This window comes from Podarcis bocagei, assembly GCF_964188305.1.
Source record: "Podarcis bocagei genome assembly, chromosome: 1".
In the NCBI taxonomy this organism is placed as follows: Eukaryota; Metazoa; Chordata; class Lepidosauria; order Squamata; family Lacertidae; genus Podarcis; species Podarcis bocagei.
Window position 1 is genome coordinate 86,527,433 of NC_138125.1, and position 17,621 is coordinate 86,545,053.

General features: G+C 44.8%; 1 protein-coding gene and 1 long non-coding RNA gene across 4 annotated transcripts in view; both read left to right on the forward strand.

Moving 5' to 3' along the window:
* The window catches only part of LOC308573324, an 85,669-nt gene extending 78,941 nt beyond the window's left edge, over positions 1-6,728 (forward strand). The window contains exon 4 of the long non-coding RNA XR_014002035.1: positions 6,240-6,728. This is a non-coding gene — a long non-coding RNA (uncharacterized lncRNA). The remainder of the gene's footprint in view (positions 1-6,239) is intronic.
* Positions 6,729-7,500: 772 nt separating this feature from the next.
* Positions 7,501-17,621, forward strand: RAD9A (RAD9 checkpoint clamp component A). Of its 3 annotated transcripts, none has more exons than XM_081169232.1 (12): positions 7,501-7,667; positions 9,846-10,017; positions 10,584-10,654; positions 11,162-11,302; positions 12,537-12,651; positions 13,972-14,071; positions 14,388-14,497; positions 14,769-14,875; positions 14,960-15,024; positions 15,440-15,529; positions 16,170-16,371; positions 17,156-17,621. In XM_081169232.1, exons 2-12 carry the CDS (start codon positions 9,984-9,986, stop codon positions 17,258-17,260), a joined length of 1,140 nt encoding a protein of 379 aa, XP_081025358.1. In that variant the 5' UTR covers positions 7,501-7,667; positions 9,846-9,983; the 3' UTR covers positions 17,261-17,621. The 3 variants fall into 3 exon arrangements, with proteins under 3 accessions (XP_081025358.1, XP_081025356.1, XP_081025357.1); XM_081169230.1 differs by having other exon boundaries at positions 7,503-7,667; positions 15,440-15,535; positions 16,173-16,371; XM_081169231.1 differs by lacking the exon at positions 7,501-7,667 and adding an exon at positions 7,756-7,929 and having other exon boundaries at positions 15,440-15,535; positions 16,173-16,371.

The window sequence follows — 17,621 nt, forward strand, 5'->3', positions numbered from 1 at the left end:
ATTTCAACTGGAAACAGCCATTAAAAAAAGGAACAGTTTTTCATCATGATGTGATCTGCCTACACAAACCTCTTCTTCACATTGCTGCCAGTCAGATTTTAGCTGACACTGTCTAGGATACAATTTGGATAAGACAGTTTCAGCCATCTTAGCCTAGTAACAACAGTACCTAGAATTTATAGGGTGTGTCTCAAGCACTTTACATCTCAACAGTTTTTACAGCCATCTGATAAAGCAGTTCAGTAGTATGATATTGCTGAGGAAAGAGACACAATGGCTTACAACTTTGGGTGCGTGCTCCCCCTAAAAAAAAAAGGTCAAGTTCCTCTTTTTCTAGGGGAAAAAAGCCCTGGATTCTACCCTTCACAGCCAGCAGGAGGAATCCTGCAAACAGCAAGATACTCCCTGCTTGTTGGCACTGCAGCACCCCCTGGCGGTCAGGAAACACACCTCTGTGAGGATTTCCCTTAGACTTCCCATCCGATTGCTGGCTCGCTCAGAGTGCAGACAACTTGGCAATCTCTTCTGCCAAGTTCTTAAAAGTCTCTGCTAAGCATGCATAAGCTGCAATGTTTTGGAGGCTTCCAATCTGGCCAAATGTGGGCAGATTTTCCTGAGGCCGACAAAAGCAAGGCTCTTGCGTAACACCAAAGTGAGACCTGTCTGTTGCCAAATTTCAAGTCCTTGCTCCAAAGCACAGAGGTGCTGGAATTTCTCAATGAAAACGTCGGGAGAACTAGGCTTGGGGTTTTTTAAAAAACAAAAAAACACACATGCATTTTGTGCCTCGGGCCCATCATTCCCATTATGACTGCAACTTTTTCTTTTTAAAAAATCAGCCCAAGGGAAACACTGGTGACTGCACAGCTTTTGCATTGATGGTTATAATTGGGCAAAGATATGAGGAACTGGAAATGGTCTTATAGCGGAAAGTTAAGCAACCTCAATAGACGTCATTGGCAGCTTCAGTTTGAATGAAAGCCGAGTTGGAACATCTAGTGTTACAGTTTTCCAAACTTTTTTTTTAATGGTTTGCCCCCTCATTTCTATGGTTACTATATACAAGATCACCAAATCTTGGCAACATAACATCTGTATGGTGCAGTTCAAGTTTGCATACTCTGTGTATCAAGTTTACCACCTAGTTAACTTATCTGAATAACTTCCAGCAGGTTATCTCTTGCTCTCTTTCATATTGCCAGAAGCAGCAAAGGAAAGGGCAGTGTGGTGTGATAGCTAGTGAACTAGCTTTGGAATGTTCTTATCTCTACTTGGCTTTAAAGCTTTGAGCAACATGTTCTCATCACTGACAGGATGGTTGTTAGAGAAAGCAAAGGAATAAGAAAGCATGTAATAAATCCATTAATTATAAGAAAAAGCGGAATGAAATAGCTTACCTAATTTTCACTGACAAAGAAAAGGAGCTTCTCACATCAGTCCTAATTCTTTTCTTCAAAATTCTCATTACCCCCCACCCTTTCTCCCTGTGCATTTAAAAGTACGAAGGACTCATCCACACAGGAGCTAAATTTAGATATGACGCTGTTTGTGCATCTTTTTTGTGGCATCCACACAGCATCTTCCTCACCCTGCTAAATTCAGATTTTCTGATCTGCAGATAATCTAATAAGAGAAGAAAATCCAATAAGAAATTGCAAGTTTTCCAACTGTGGACACACAAAAACATGTTATGTGAGCAGGTTTTTTTACAGGTGTGCTGGCATTTTGCTGTGTGTCGACCCTGTTGTTGTTGTTTTGCCTACTATGCAATTTTTTCAATGTGTTCAGTTCTAGAATTATTAATATTTATGACTGTACAGAATAGCATTGACATTGGCTTTCCGTCTCATCAATAACTGCTATTTTGCCCACTAACCACTACTCCTGGAAAAAATTGGATACTTATTACTTACATACTTTTACTCAGAAAAAAGTTGCACTTTATTCAGTGGGATTTGGTTCTGCATTAGAGTACAATCCTTAGTATTTAAATAAGTGATCCTGCTTCTTATCCTTGCATGTATATATGCTCATCTATAAGCAGACATCATTCTACAGCACAAAAAGTTTGTGAGTTGCACAGTCAAAGATTTTGACTATCTCTCTTGGCCTCTCTTTTCCCAAGTTGATCCCAAGTACTCAGAGGAAGTACGAAGTTTTAAAGTAATGGGTGCAGATTGCCCCCTACTGTCCAAGGAAAGAAGGGAAAACAACAGAAACTTCATACCAAAAAGCCTTCCAATTAAGAAGTAGCCAATAAAGGATGCTTCCAGACTGTCACTATTTTGGGGTGGAATTCAGTCACATACCAGCAAATTCAGATTGGACTTTGCAATAAGGAAAGTGATGGTGAAATGCAATGGAAAATGTGGAATAATGCTTGATACAACATTATATAACCTCCCTGCAAACAAATCAATATGAATGCTCATTAAATAGCCCCATTAAATCATTAAATAGATGTCGTCAAATCTCCCCACAAACAAATCAGGATAAATAATAAACAGGTCATCAGAAGCACCCCAATATGTTTTTAAATAAGAATAGAATGGACAATCATTTTGATCTGAAAGCGGTATAGTAGCATATACCTAGTAGCCAATCAAATTGACAAAAGTAATTACAGTCGTACCTTGGAAGTCAAACAGCCTAGTTCTCGAACATTTTGGCTCCCGAACTATCAAAACCCAGAAGTGACTGTTCCGGTTTTTGAAGCTGCTTTTGGAAGCTGAACATCCGATGGTGCTTCCACAACTTCCAATTGGCTGAAGGAGCTTCCTGAAGCCAATCAAAAGCCGTGCTTTGGTTTTGGAAGTCGAACGGACTTCCAAAACAGATTCCATTTGACTTCCAAGATACGACTGTATTTATAGCCTGTTCTACAATTGCACTCGGAGCAGCCCTCATTAAAAAATATCATGCAAGTGCATTTTGAAACAATTAAAAATTAAAAGAAGAAAATACAAACCAACTTTAAAAACAAAACGAAACCCTAAGTTAGTTTTAATCAGTTAGGAATATTTTTATTGTGTGCAACCAATGACCATTACAATGAAACTCACAAAAAGCAAACAATCCTATCTAAGAGTAAGTTCTTAAAACATACAGTTCTCATAATCATTTAGATTAAAACAATCACCTTGGCAGTTAAGATTGTGTTGGGTCAAAAATGTAGCCCATAAGTTTCTCATTGCTAGTAAATGAAAAGCTGTAGTAGAAAACAAAATGAACTACTCAGCCAGCAACCATCTAATTTTGTAGAGAAGTTTTTAATTGGTCGATTACAAGCTACCTTTTCAGCTCCTGTCTAAAGTAGCTTAGAGAAGAGACCAAGCAGATCTCAACTGCAAGGGCGTTCTGGAGCCAATCCCTTTATTTATGCCATGACTATAGAATAAGTTCAGATGGACACACACATCTATTCACAGTATATATACTCATCTGAAAATGTATGTTGAGTGTTTGATGGGGTTATAACATTTCAATCGGACATTTTCCAAATTTACAATAAATTGTTGATGTCTTTACAAGTCTTCAGGTCATCTCTTAAAGTGGATCAAATCACAAATAAGGAACGCAGAACCCTCCAGTTGTTGCTGGACTACAATTCCCATCATCCTTGGCCACTGACCTTGGTGGCTGAAGCTGGAGTGCTACAGGTTCACAATCCTTGTTCTAAAGGATATGCTTGTTTTGTGCTGTAGTTAATAAAGATGTATTCATTTTCTTTTAGAGGAGGGATTGGGAACCTGAAGCCCTCCAGAAATTGTCAGACTCCCAACTCCCAACAGCGCCATTGCACAAACTGGTCTCACAGGATGTTGGATATCTCCTATTATTCAGAACTTTAAACTATGACACTCAGGCTGTGTACACACTAACCCATTTCTAGCAAAATAATAATAATATAGATTTTCTCTCTAGAATTGTTCATGATCATCCTCAACATGTTGCTTTCAATCTAGATTGATTCTAGATCCTTCCATCCAGAAGAGTCGGTGTGGTTACCTGAAAAATCCTCCCCTTGATTATTCCCTGCACATACCCCACATGAATGAAGAAAGAAATGGTATTGTGATCTTTGTATACACTCCCCCCCCAAAGCATCATTGGACAAGTGTAGATACACCTCTGCATTTCTGGGACCACCTACATCTGTTTTCAAGTGGACACATATCTGCAGTGAGCTTTTATTTTCAAAATGAAAACAGTTTCCCACGAAGGACTTTTCTGAGGCAGAAAAATATATAGATCTGGACTGTGTGTGAACTATGTAAAAAAACAACAAGGTACTCAGTTTCCACAGAATCTAGAAGTAAAGTGTCATGTGTATGCAAACCTCAGACAACCAAGTTAAGTAGAGATCTGTGTGGTAGATCTTGACTATTCCAAACAATTTATGCAGAAAGCATAGTTGACAGCTACAAAAGAACAGAAGACACAGTTACTTGAGCATGGACAGAGAAGGATAAGAAAAATAAAGCCTAACATTCAACATACATATCTTTTTAACATGTAGTATACATAAATATTGGCACCACCTATATGATGTACCAGCTAGCCAGGACAAACAGACCGTAGCCTATAAGAGAATGAAAAACAGAGACTTTTTCGACTGTAATACTTCCTTAAGTAAACAAAATGAAGGACCAAATGTTTTTTTCAGGACTGATCCCCCCTCCAAAGTGTTTTCCTTTGTAAATACTGTGGATTTTGCCCACCTATGTACCATCAATGTAACTTGTCCCCCACTTCCCAAGTAAGGCTGAAAGAACAGCTTCGGGGGAAGCCATTTCTGTTGCGGCACAAAGTGGCAGGGGGAGGTTAACCCCCCCTTCATCTAGTACCATTGCCTAAATCTAGTCCTCGCCCCAAAGAGCTGCATGTAAAGAAAGATTAAGGAGAGGGGAAAGAGCCAATCATGGATTTCCCATGTCAAGTCTGTTTTGGCACTCACAAGAATTACTTTGGGCGCTCCCAGCAGACTTCTGATTTGTTTCGAGAAACCAAAAATCATCAACCACAAATTTCTTTTAAAGCTCCCCTGAGTTTCGGAAAGTGTTTGCTATGCAGTATTGGGAGCAGCTGCTGGAGAAACACAAGACCAAAGCCCCCACTGGGCAACCAGAGTTATTCACAGGGTTCCCTGGACTGTGGCCAACTCAGTTTAACAGCCTGATTCATAATGCATTTATTTAAGACAAAATACTTGGATTTCTTAATCCCATTGTGTAACTGAGACTCAGTCAGGTTAAATCCAAAGAATTCAGCTTGCCTTGATTGTGGACTACTGTTAGTATTAGAGGGCAATTAAGTTTCAGATGCTTTAGAGATATTCCTGGCCTTGATTATTGTAGACCACTAATTGTCCAGGCTGAGCTTTCGGGAGAGTTTGATTTTTGCAACTGGTTTTTATTGAAGAGGTTTATTTTTACTAATGTATATACCCTGTAGTTGATTAAATTGGGCCTGGATGCAATGAGGTCACCTTTCAGTTCTGTTTTGCAGTATCCGGGTGCCAAGTTTATCCCCAGGTGCTCACTTAAAGCAGGCAAATATTGCCCTCTTCTGTTTTTTAAAATATATATATGTCAGTTTCTGCTGCCAAGAGATTTTGTTTCAGAAAGGAAATCTATTTGAATTTTATGGATTTTTAGGTATGGGTTCAGGGATGCTATTTTTTGTTTCTAGGGAGTGAAAAGGGGGGAGGAAAGGGTCAATTTTCAGCAAAGACTGAAGGTGCTGCTTTTGAGGTTGTTTAAAGCTAAAATGTAAAATGTGTTTGTTTTTAGGGGGGGGGGTTCTTCCCATCTTTTATAGCACATGTTAATTACTGTAAAAGTAACAAGAAACAGGCAACCACTGAAGCAAAGCAGACTGTATTTTATAGGAAGGCTGCAAGTGCATACCACAATATCAAGCTTACGTGTTTAAATTGGATTTAAGCACTTGCTTGCCCTAACACAACCAATCCACCTTTAAGAAAATCAAGTTCTTGATGTTTAGAAAACGATAGGGAAATGCACAGTGTGAGATGAACAAATTACAGGAAGACGTCTAAACACCCTACAAGCAAATGAATATATGAATGCGAATTGTCATGTAGTAGCCCCACAAACAAATCAGAATGAATGTTCAATTAAGACTGGATATAATAGAACCCCCACATTAGCTTTGTGTAAAGCAAATCAGGATGAATGCTCAGTCATCTCCAGGGGTTGTTTTGTTATTTATTCCAGATTTCTTCAGCAGCTGTGTTAGAGATGGAATAGTTCTACCTATGCTACCCTTTCTACGTGACATTTCATCGAAGTGTACTAGCATACAAATAGCTGGGACCCAAATACCTAAAGAAAGATGTGCACCCTTTCTGATGCTGGAGGCCCAGACCATGCAAAACATTATAGGTCAGAATCAGCCCCTGGATTTATGCATGAGAGTTCTAATAGCACAAGGATGGAAGACTGAAGAAACCCCAACTAAAGAATCATGGCAAGAAAAATTGATGGACTATGCAGAATTGGCAAAATTGACATATAAGCTACGCGACAAGGATAACTGTGACTTTAAAGATGAATGGGAACCCTTTCCCATTTGAAGACGCAACAAAGCGAACTGGACTCCTTGGCTGGCTTTGTTCACAAACTTTTCTATTGATGACAACCAGCTAAATAGTTTGAGAATCTATACAACTGTCTAACATGCAGAAAACAGCATTCTTAGAGAAATCAAAGACTGGAAGTAAGGGAAGCTAGTGGGTGGGTTTTGTGGGGGAGGGTGGGGGAAGGGAGGAAAAATGGGGACAAAATAAGGATGATATGTTTCTGGATAATATGTTTTGTTTTAATTTTGAATAAAAATGTTTTTTTTTAAAAAAAAAGAATCAGCCCCTAGAACTGCACTTGGACGCCCAAGAGCAAACGGCAGGCGAGAGTCGAGGGCGCAATAGTTCCCGAAGAGTCCGCACTGTCAAGCGCAGCCTATGAATGCTCGGCTGTCTTAAAGGTCCTCCCGGTCCAACGTGGCAGGAAAACACAACCACGAAGGGCAAGAACAGCTGCTAGCTCTGGGAGCTTAGCGGTGTGGCCTCTTCCCTCCGGGCAAACCAGGTCCCTGATGTCCGTCTGCCGCGTTAAGAACGTAAGCTCGACGGGTGACAAAAGAGCGAGAAGAACAACTCGGTGCAGCGCGGCAGAAAGGCTACAGAAACGCATTTGGACCGTAAGGAAAGATCCGCATGTAAGGAGCCTCCTCACACCAAGCGCCCCCACCCGGCTGCGTTAACTGATGCAGGAGCGCATCGTTGCTCCGGCATCGTCTTAACATAGCGCGTGCGCAGTTGCGCTCTCGTCTCTCCATTCCTCCCGCCTTCCTAGAAGAAGGCGGTGCGAGAGGCTGAAGCGGGGGCGGGGCTTCCAGAGGATCCTACGCCAGAGCCCAGCCCCACCTTCGCCGAGTGGGAGGAGCGTGAGCTTGCTTCCTCCGCGCTTGATGGGTCACGTGAACGGAAGTAGGGTTCGATCATTTGCCCCGACCTGCCCGTGCTTGCGTTCTGCTCTCCTAGAAGATGACAGCTACGCTGTCCAATGAGGAGGCAGCGTGGGGCGCGCGGAGGTGGGCGGCCTGAGAGCGCGAGTTCGGAACTTTGGTTTGACTTTGGTGGGGAGGTAAGAGGAGCCTCCTGTGGGGGGGGGGGCGGCTGTAGCCTGGCCGCTAGTTCCTTAAAGCAACCGGCCGCGTGTCTAAGGGCGCTTGAGGCCGCCATAGGGGGTTGGGAATCAACCGTTAAAGACGTGCTTCTGTCGGTATCCCAAGGCGTTCTTGGGAGCTCCGATGAGGCATTTCCTTCCTCCAGCTTTGGGTTGCCAACGTCGGCCCTTCTGGAATGCGCCTGTGCCTCTGGAACGCGCCGGGTGGCAAGGTCACCAGGTGCAGCTTCTGTCCTGAGGCGCTCTTATTTTGTCCAGGGACAAGAACCCTTCCCCTCTTGCACGCGCTCTTGAAACTGTTACCCTCTTTCTGGACGCCCGCACCCCCAGGGCCAAATCAGTCTGCCTAAGAAACACTGATTGTTCTCATGCACAGTTGCCAACGCAGAGAGCTTTCTCGAAAGTGTTAATTGAAAGTGAGAATTGTAGAGGTGGAAGGGACCCTGAGGGTCATCTAGTCCAACCTCCTGTCATTGGGGGCCACAGTGGCTAGGAGTGCCTTTTTTAAACTTTGGACAGATGCTAATCTTGGTATATAAAGCCCATAAGGCCTTCAGATCAGTTTGTTGTTGTTGTTTAGTCGTTTAGTCGTGCCCGACTCTTCGTGACCCCATGGACCAGAGCACGCCAGGCACTTCTGTCTTCCACTGTCTCCCGCAGTTTGGTCAAACTCATGCTGGTAGCTTCAAGAACACTATCCAACCATCTCATCCTCTGTCGTCCCCTTCTCCTTGTGCCCTCCATCTTTCCCAACATCAGGGTCTTTTCCAGGGAGTCTTCTCTTCTCATTAGGTGGCCAAAATATTGGAGCCTCAGCTTCAGGATCTATCCTTCCAGTGAGCACTCAGGGCTGATTTCCTTAAGAATGGATAGGTTTGTTCTTCTGGCTGCTGATCTGGGAAGGAGAGAAAATAGCAGCCAAGATCTCTCTGTCATCATTATCATCACCACTGGTGGTGCTGGGGGGGGGGAGGGCAGAAAGTCTGATGTGCAAGCTGTGAGGAGATGGGGAGTGGGTGAGCTGTAAAGGAAGAAGGAGGGACAGGGTGAGTTGTAATGGGGAGAGGTTAACTGGGATGGTGAGCAACACAAGCAGGGGCATAGGTAAGAAAAGATTAAACCAGGGGTCAGCAGCCTAAGGCCCATGGGCCAGAAGTGGCCTATAGAGGTTGTTTGACCAGCCCCCGAGCCACCCCCGAACTGAGTTGCCCACTCGTACGCTGCGCTAAACTGGCGCAGCACGGGGACTTGCTTCCATGGTGCCAGAAATTGCGTCTGCGCAGACGCAGACTCCAAAAATTCCAGGGACTCTCTCATGTGCAATCCAACCCACGGAGGGATCTCCTCTGGACCGATCCGGCCCAGGCAAGATAAACCTTTCTGACTCATGGATTAAATACTACAAACTGCTAACAGGACACTCAGCAGCATTAATAAATGTGTTCATAATAAAGATTCCATGTGCCCTAGATTTTTTTAAAAAAATAAAAGCAATGTTCACGCCTTTTAATGTCTATGCAGATACAGAGGCTGCAGTCCTGGGCAAACTTAGTTGGATATGTCCCACTGAATCCAGTTAGACATACTTCTGAGTAAAGAAGGATATGATAAGACAATACTTTAGAAAGATGGAAAAGTATAAACAACTTTTACTCTAATGGTTTAAGGGTGTATATTATCCCTCATAGGGCGAATAGCACCTTCCGGGGGAGATGGTTTTAATTTTCAGAATGGCATAGTGCAATCCAAATCCTACAGCCGTGCAATTTAAATTCTACCTATAGTTCCTATAAACCCTTTAAAGGTATGCCTCATTTAGCTTTTATGTTAATGGGGTAGAGGGGGAATGAATTTTTAACCCATTGGGGATCTTACAAAACTTCTGTGACAGAAAATGATTTATTTATTTATTTACAAAATATTAGATTAGAACTTTGCTTTGGAAGGCAACTGTAAAAAATAGGAAATAAAAACTCCAGTCGCAATGGGTTATACTTGATTTCAAAGTGTTCTGATGATCGCAATACTAGTGGAGCTTATCCTTGGTCTGTAGAAGCAGTCTAAGAAATGGTTAGTTGTAACAATGTATATGTGATGTATGTGTACATATACATTCTCTTTCTCCTCACCCCTCAGCATCTACTTGGAGTTCTGGGGAGTTCTCTCCATTAGAAAACAGAGCTGGCCACAGTGTACTTGGTGAATACACCGGATGTTTAGTTCCCCCCACCTTGTGTCTGGTGTGGGGGAACTTTGAGGCTTCTCTGCCTTGGCATGAAGTGCACAATTACTGGGGGCAATGTGAAAGGTGAGGCAAGATTAACTCTTTGGATTTGGGGCGGGCAAAGTTGACTATTGCTTGATGTTTGACCAGGAAAGGGGCTTCCTGTATGGTTACAGGAAGAAGGGACGCCTCCTGAAATGAGCATCTAAACCTGTGAAGGCAGGAGTAGGGAACCTGTCATTCTCTAGCTGGACTTCAGTTCCCATCAGAACCAGCAAGGTCATCTGTCAGGGATGATGGGAGTTGTAGTCCATCAATGCATGGACTACAGCTTCTCTACCCCTGTTATAAGGGGACTTTCCTGATGAGACGATAGCCAGTGAGAAGGTGTGTGTGTTTGTGTGTGTGTGGAGGGTGGGGTTATGATACCTGTATGGGAGTGTGACATGAGAAGAATGACACATGTTTTGGCATGTCTGGGGCTTCTGAGTAAATAATAGACCCAGGTGGTTATTTAATAGAAGAGGGATTCTGCAGGGGATGGTCTCAGCCTGCACAAAAAGGCAGGCTGAGGTGGAATGCAAGATCAGACATCGGAAGAGGCTTACGTTGATCCATACCTGCTCAGTGTTCTTTTGTCTCTTGTGCAGCCCTGGGGAAAGCGGTGCACTCTCTTTCCCGTGTCGGAGATGAAATTTACATTGAGCCTCTTCAAGAAGGGGTAAGGTGACAGGCTGGGAGGTGTAGGGAAGGTCTGTCTAGTGTGTTTATTGCTTATAACTCTCAGAATGGAACGTTTATCAGTGAGACATCATCTGCAAGCTAAGTGAGGGGAGTCTCTGTTGCAGAGCAGCAACACTATCCTGGTATTGCAATCACTCTGCATGGCTGGGGATGGGGTATGCGGCCTTGGACTGCCAGCTCCCACTTGTCCTGGCCAGCACATCCAGGGGTCAGGGAAAATGGGGGTTGTAGTCCCTCAGCATCCAGAGAGCCACAGGTTCCTCTGGCCTAAGCCATTGCAGCTGTCTCATTGATCAGCATGTTGTATGTGCCGGGAGCTGTTTGATGATGCAGGTTTGTCCTGTTTTGGAGGCAGCAATGCTGTGTCTTTAGAAAGCAGGATTTGAACTACTTAGGACAAGGACAAAGAAGCTAAGAGGGGTGTGGGGAATCTTCTCTGTGACAATGATGGAGTTAATGACACTTCCTATCCTTGTTCCCCCAGCTCTCCTTGCGTACGGTCAATGCGTCCCGCTCGGCCTATGCCTGCTTCCTGTTTGCCCCGCTCTTCTTCCAGTTCTACCAGCCAGGGGAATCAGAATCTGACTTGGATGCAGGTGGTTTCCGGTGCAAAGTGCTCATGAAGGTGAGGGGCCCACATGGGGCTGTTGAAAGGTCAGGATGGGGCAATGCAGGCTTTTATCAGAAGACCAATGAACTCCAACCTGGTACTTGTTGCCTATAGTTCTCTTTGCAAGCACCAATGATGGCCTGGTCTGCGCAAACACCCCATATGTACCACTTTGTACTGCAGGTGATAGTGGTGAAAAATCACTGCATAGTTGCAAAAATGGCATGTTAGAGAAGAGGCTTGGCTAAGTAATTCTCTGACATTTAGTTGTTTTTTTCACATGCACTATTGTTTTTTTAAGCAAAGCAGCAGGCACTCAGTGGGTTGAGTGGTTGAAATGTGCTCAGTATTGTGCTGCACAGATCCTTCCAAGGATTTTCCATCTCCCTAAGTTCTGTTCTGATAAGATGGTGAAGTAATAGGTGTCTCAGTAAGTATTAGAAATGATGCTGAATGGAACTTCTAGGTTGAGGAGCAATATACCTCTGAGTAACAATGCTAAGGGGGAAAAACTAAAGGAAGGACATTGCCTTAATGCCCTGCTTGCTAGCTTCTCAGAAGCATCTAGATAACCATGGTCATTGGAAAGCTGCTTTAGATGGATGCTTGGCCTGATTCAGCAGTGCAAGGATAGGTAGAAGAATGGTTTTGGTGTTTGTGTGTTTCAGAGTGGAGGAGAGCTTTCAATATACAGGTTATTTTTATAAGCCACTGTGATTTTTCACCCTCTGTTGATTGCCACAAATACCTTCCAAGGCTTAAAGAAACGAATGCCTTCCAAGCTTCATCTGCAGCTCACTTAAGGTCATTGCACTTCCCTATTGTTGCTCAACTAAGTGGCAAGAAAGCAGTATTTGTGCAGACTTTCAAAACTGAATTGTTTTTACTCCTCCTGGAAGTAACTCTGCCAGAATCAGAGCACCCCAGCTCAGTTCTCTGAGACAAAGTTAGTGGCTTCAGCAGTTGAGTGTTTCCCCCCCCATTACATTCATTATATCCCATCTTTCCTCTCTGTGGCATAGGTGGTCTCTGTTTTCCTTCAGTTTTATCCTCATGACAAACCTGTGAGGTAGAACAAGCCTAGAGATAGTGTCTGGCCCAAGATGACACATTGAAGCTAAGTGGAGATATGAACCTGAGTCTCCCCAGGCCTAGTCAGACACTAACCACTGCCCCACACTGGTCCTGGCTTTCCCTTTTGAGGAAACCACATACACAGAACTCTGGCTTTCCTTCTCGTTCCCTCCAGTCTTTCCTGGCTATCTTCCGCTCACTCCCCTCACTGGAGAAGACGGTGGAGAAATGCCTCATCTCGCTCAGTTCCCATGCTAGCCGGTTCCGCGTGAAGCTGTACTGCAAATATGGTGAGCGTTGGGGGTGGGGAAGAGGAGGAACCCTACTTGGGTGTGCAGAGTGATACCCTGGAAGATGTAGAATCCTTGAAATGTAGTCTGGGAAGGGACCCAAAGGAATCACAGGAATCACAGCTAATATGGTAGGGATAAATATGGCTGAAAGTGTGGCCTTGAGTGCCATCTCCAGTGCAGTCCATCAGGCTGCCGGTACTGAGTTAGGAGACAGGGCCATGAGGTGTTCCAAATGCATGGGGAGAAAATAATACAACCAGAAAAGGGAGTGAAGATCAGTTTTGTGAGTCATGAGCCCTCTGCCTTGCTTAATCTTGAGGAGCAAAGAGATGCAAAGAATCCACAACCCTGAGTAAGGATCCTACCTGGTTTCTGCAAAAAAGCATAATTGAAGATCATGGTCCTGTTCTAATGGGGGCAGAGTGTAGGGACACAGCGGTGACTGATGTCTCCTAAAGGTGAGGGTTCTCACCAGTGGTGGCTAGTGCCCATTGAGACTGGCAGGCCAGAAGGCAGAGAGGCCAGCAGGAGGAGAAGCCAGAGCCAATGGTAGGCAAAGCCCACTAATTCTAGCTTTATTTGTGCTTCTGTTATTGTATCTGCTTTTATCTTTCTCTATCCCAGTGAACAGCATTTCCATTGAAAACACTAGCATAAGCTTATTTCATTTAATCAGAATCCTCATTTGAAATCCCTCTGCACTTTTGCTTTAAACTTCATGGGAAAAAGAAAGGTTCGTATGAATAGAAACAAGCTTCTCAGTTCTTTCACACGGCAATTTGGTGGTTCAACCACTGATCAGCCCGTTTCACTTAATGCAGAAGATGGAGGAATCTTGAGATGCATGAGAAGCAAGAGGAGATGGAGGCTGTGCTGTGTGAAAGCTTTGCTTCCACCCTACAGGAGCAGTGTGCCTGGCAGACTTCCAGATTGGGACATTTAACCTGAAGGTGTCTTGGCATTCTGCAACAATCAAAAGCACTTTTCCAGCGACAGGTGTTGCTCGTGCAGTAATCCAGTCACTATCTATGCATCTTGAATCTAAAGATTTGTAGCAACATGAACTGGCTGTAACAATTCCATTTTAAAACAAGGCTTTAAAAAGTATTAAGAAAGAAAGAAAGAAAATACATTAGAGTTTTTCCTCCATCCCCAATGTCTGGTGGCTGCTGCTCTTTTCCATTTTAGGCCTGGGGTGGGGTAGACCATTGCTGCCTTCTCCTTATGTCTGCTCCTTGCGTTGCTCAGAGTCTTCCGGGAGACAGAATGCCCTGGAGCCATTTTCCACTGTGACACTCTTTATCTATGTCTCTGCAGGTGTCATCAAGACCCATGACTTGTCATTCCAGGACTGTGAATCCCTGCAGGCAGTCTTTGACACAGGGCAGTGTGCTCATGCTCTTCATGCCCCTCCCAGGTGGGACCATGGTATGGTTGAGAGAGATTGCAGTATAGGGAGAAGGGAATGGGATGGATGAAGGTTCTTGCAATTGATGTGCATAGACCAGTCTACTTATACTAAAGATGCATCAACTGCAGCGTGGAAGGAATGAGGAACATGGGTTGCTATTGGGTCTGGGAATCAACGGATGCTTTGTGTGGGCTGATGCTGTGCCATGGTTCTTTAATTAGGGCAAAGAGTATTATATGCAGAAGGAAAGTGGGGATGTTCAGCCACGAAAGCCACTTCCCCCTCTTATCACCTTTCTCTGCCCCTCCTTCATCTATTTCAGGCTATTGGTGGATGCTGTGGTGCATTTTCCATTGACACAGGCTGAGGTGACCCTGGGTGCCAGCCCTTCTGGGAAGGTGACCTTGCGCAGCTACCTGGAAGAAGAAACAGGTGAGCTGCCCGCCGTGACCCGGCTTCCATCTTATCCCCAGAGCCCATCAAAGGATGGGATACATAATTTGCCCATCTCAAGAACCTTTAGATCACATATGAGGGCATCCTATATGTGCAACTGGGGATGATAGGAGGTGGAGAGTTCCTGCAGGGTCCGTGGCCTGCCTTTATGTGGCTAGCAGTTTCTCCTTAGCAGTTTTCTTGTGGGAAGCGTTGACAGTGGTAGCTGTCAAATGAGGGCCTTCTTTGATCCCCACCTCTCCCTCAGAGCCCAGCCGGATGATGGTGACTGAGCTCTGTTTGAGCGAGGACGAGTTCCAGGCCTTCCATGTCAAGGAAGAGACGCAAGTCACTTTCTGCCTCAAGGAATTCCGGGTGAGTTTGCTTCCCCTCTCCTTGCCCTCATTTAAAATGGGTGGCCTTGTGCTCTTTCCAACCTGTTTCACCTCTCTCTAACAGGGCCTTCTGAGCTTTGCTGAGTCCTCAAATCTCCCCCTCAACATCCACTTTGACATCCCTGGCAGGTAGGCCTTCACGAGGGATGTTCTGGAGGGGAAGCAGCTTCGTGGCTAAATGAAACTCCCTTCTGCAGGAGGCAGTTGGCCACTGAATGCCAGCTGCTGGGAAACATCTGCATGGGAAGGGTTAGTTGCCATCACGCTTGCGAGCTTCCTAGGGGGACCTGGTTGGCCACTGCAAAAGCGAGAGTGCTGGACCAGATGGTCCTTTGGTCTGATCTTGTGAGGTTGTCCAGAAGAGCAGCCCTGGCTTGTTGCCAGTCCTGTAACAGCCAGCAGCCAGACTTTGTTTGCTTCATTGCAAGAGTAGGGTCCTTGGCTCCATTAGCTGCAGCTTTCTCTGCCATCCCCCCCTTGATTCCCCTTTAGCCCCCAAGCCTGTGCCTTGAGAATCCTGCTCTCATCAGTTCTCTCCTCGCAGGCCAGCTATCTTCACCCTGGAGGACCCTGTGCTGAATGTGCACCTGGTCTTGGCCACTCTGGCTGAGAGAGAGAGTTCACAGAAGAACAACAACAGGTAAGCAGGGTTGAAGCTCCTGCACCACAAAATCTGGCACGCCCTGAAGTGGAGCAGGGTGCAGGGAGGATCCCAGAGGACAATGACATATTTGGTAGGAGCGCCGTCTCTGCTTGGCACATTTGTTGTTGTTGTTGTTTAGTCGTGTCTGACTCTTCGTGACCCCATGGACCAGAGCACGCCAGGCACCTCTGTGCTCTTGGCATCATTTTGTCATAGGTGTTTTTATAGCATAGTGAACAGATCTGCCTGTCATTTTCCAGTCCTGACCTGAGCTACCATCTTAGCAGCTATATACAGTTGCCTTGGTTACTCTTGGAACAGCTCAGTGTCTCAGTTTTCTGTTAAACATTTTGTGTCATTTTTAGCCTTTTAAACTTAGGTAGTTTGTGTCAGTGTGTTTGGAACTGGGGCTTGCTTAAATGGATAAGGATGTGAGAGATGAAGGCCTTATGAAGTCCCTTCCAACCCTATGATTTCCTTCTAGCTTATTGAACTTCTCTCTTGGAACCCTCTTGTCAATAAAACAAACACCTTAGTCATGAGTCCCCAAAAAGAAACCATTTCTATTTGTTGGGGTGTCTCTTCACAGAAAGTGCTTCCTCACAGCTCTGCTCCTATATCTCTCTTACGCCAGCACATCCAAGCCTGCTTACGATTTCGCCGGTGATGACATCGATGCCTACATGATAGCCATGGAAACCACCTGCGAAGGCACAGAGGGGGCAGAAGCCCCTCCCAGCCCCACCTTCCCCTCGAGACGCACCTTTTCTGATACAAGGGAGTTGGAAAGCGATCCTGAGGGAACTGTGCCTGGCACACCGCCACAAAAAAGGGTACGTGCAGAGAGGGATCAGAGCATGAATGTGTAGTGGAAAGTGTGAGGCACTGTGGCCCTGCAGACCTCTTGACCACTTTACAATTCTAGTGGGTGTGCATTCAGTGGTTCAGAATGTACCCAGAATGCAGGAGGAAAAAAAGGTGGAATCTGTTTCAGTACAGGAAGGTGTGATAGGCATAGTCTGTTTTGGCAGTGTTCATCCACACAGTACAGGTCACAAGAGGGTGCATGTTGAGCCTTGGAATATGTACCTGCTAGAGCTGTAATACGTTGCACATCCCTTACTTACTCTTGATTCAGTTAAAGTTCATTGAAACTAGACTTCCATGGAAAGCAAAGAGGCTGTAGTCACTTAACAGCTTGCTTGTTCATTGGCCCTTAATCATGACTATCTGGAGCTGGAGCAGAGCCATAGAATTCCAGTGGCAGCAGTCAAGCTTTGGTAATGGCACGATTGCAAAATCTGGGTTTTTTAAGACAGTGGAAGGGAATCGGTAGGGTGTGGTAGAAACTAGACACTTAAGAGATGCTGTTAGTTTGGGAGTGGTTTGGAGGAACATGGAAACTAGCTGAACACTCAGGTCCTGACCACAACATGCCCCCCACTGAATGCTATATGCTTATTTTCAAGTATATTTCTATGGCCTTCTTAACCTAATACATTTTTAATATTATCAACCGTGCAAGATTCTGGTATATCAACAACGTACTATTTCTAGATCTCTTGCAAACCTGCACCCCCAAGACACGTCTTTGCCCTGCTTTTGTTTCATTTGCAGTTCCGCTCCTTGTTCTTTGGGTCGGTCCTCAGCCCATCACAGCCCTTGGTCCACTCATGTACAAGCCAAGAGGTGTTGGCAGAAGACAGTGAGGGAGAAACGTGAGAGGTCCCCCAGCTACTGGTGCATGATAAGACACCTCTACTTCTAGAAATGAGATGTTTCAAGCTAAGCAGCTTGAGCCCTCTTTTGGGTTGGATCCCAGGCTGCCCCTCTTCAGCTCTCCTGCTGCTCCCCAGAGAATCAGCGCTGAATTGTGTGGTTCTTCCATCATGGAGGGGAAAAAACCTTCTGTAGACAGAACCAAATTGAGACATGACACATAGATCTACCTTCTTTGCTAAAGTATTACTGCACGTCTTTGAAAGGGAGGCGGATGCGAGAGATTAGACTTTCCTCCAGTGGGTTTGTGGCTAACATCCATAGATGTAGAATACTTATTTTCTAATAAATTTTTTTAAGATGT

Excerpts from the sequence above, each read along its gene's own strand:
- RAD9A (XM_081169230.1), top strand. The coding sequence starts at position 9,984 with ATGAAGTGCACAATTACTGGGGGCAATGTGAAAG. Across the intron at positions 12,652-13,971 it reads GAAGCTGTACTGCAAATATG|GTGTCATCAAGACCCATGAC; the intron begins GTGAGCGTTGGG and ends ATGTCTCTGCAG. Across the intron at positions 16,372-17,155 it reads GCACACCGCCACAAAAAAGG|TTCCGCTCCTTGTTCTTTGG; the intron begins GTACGTGCAGAG and ends TTTCATTTGCAG.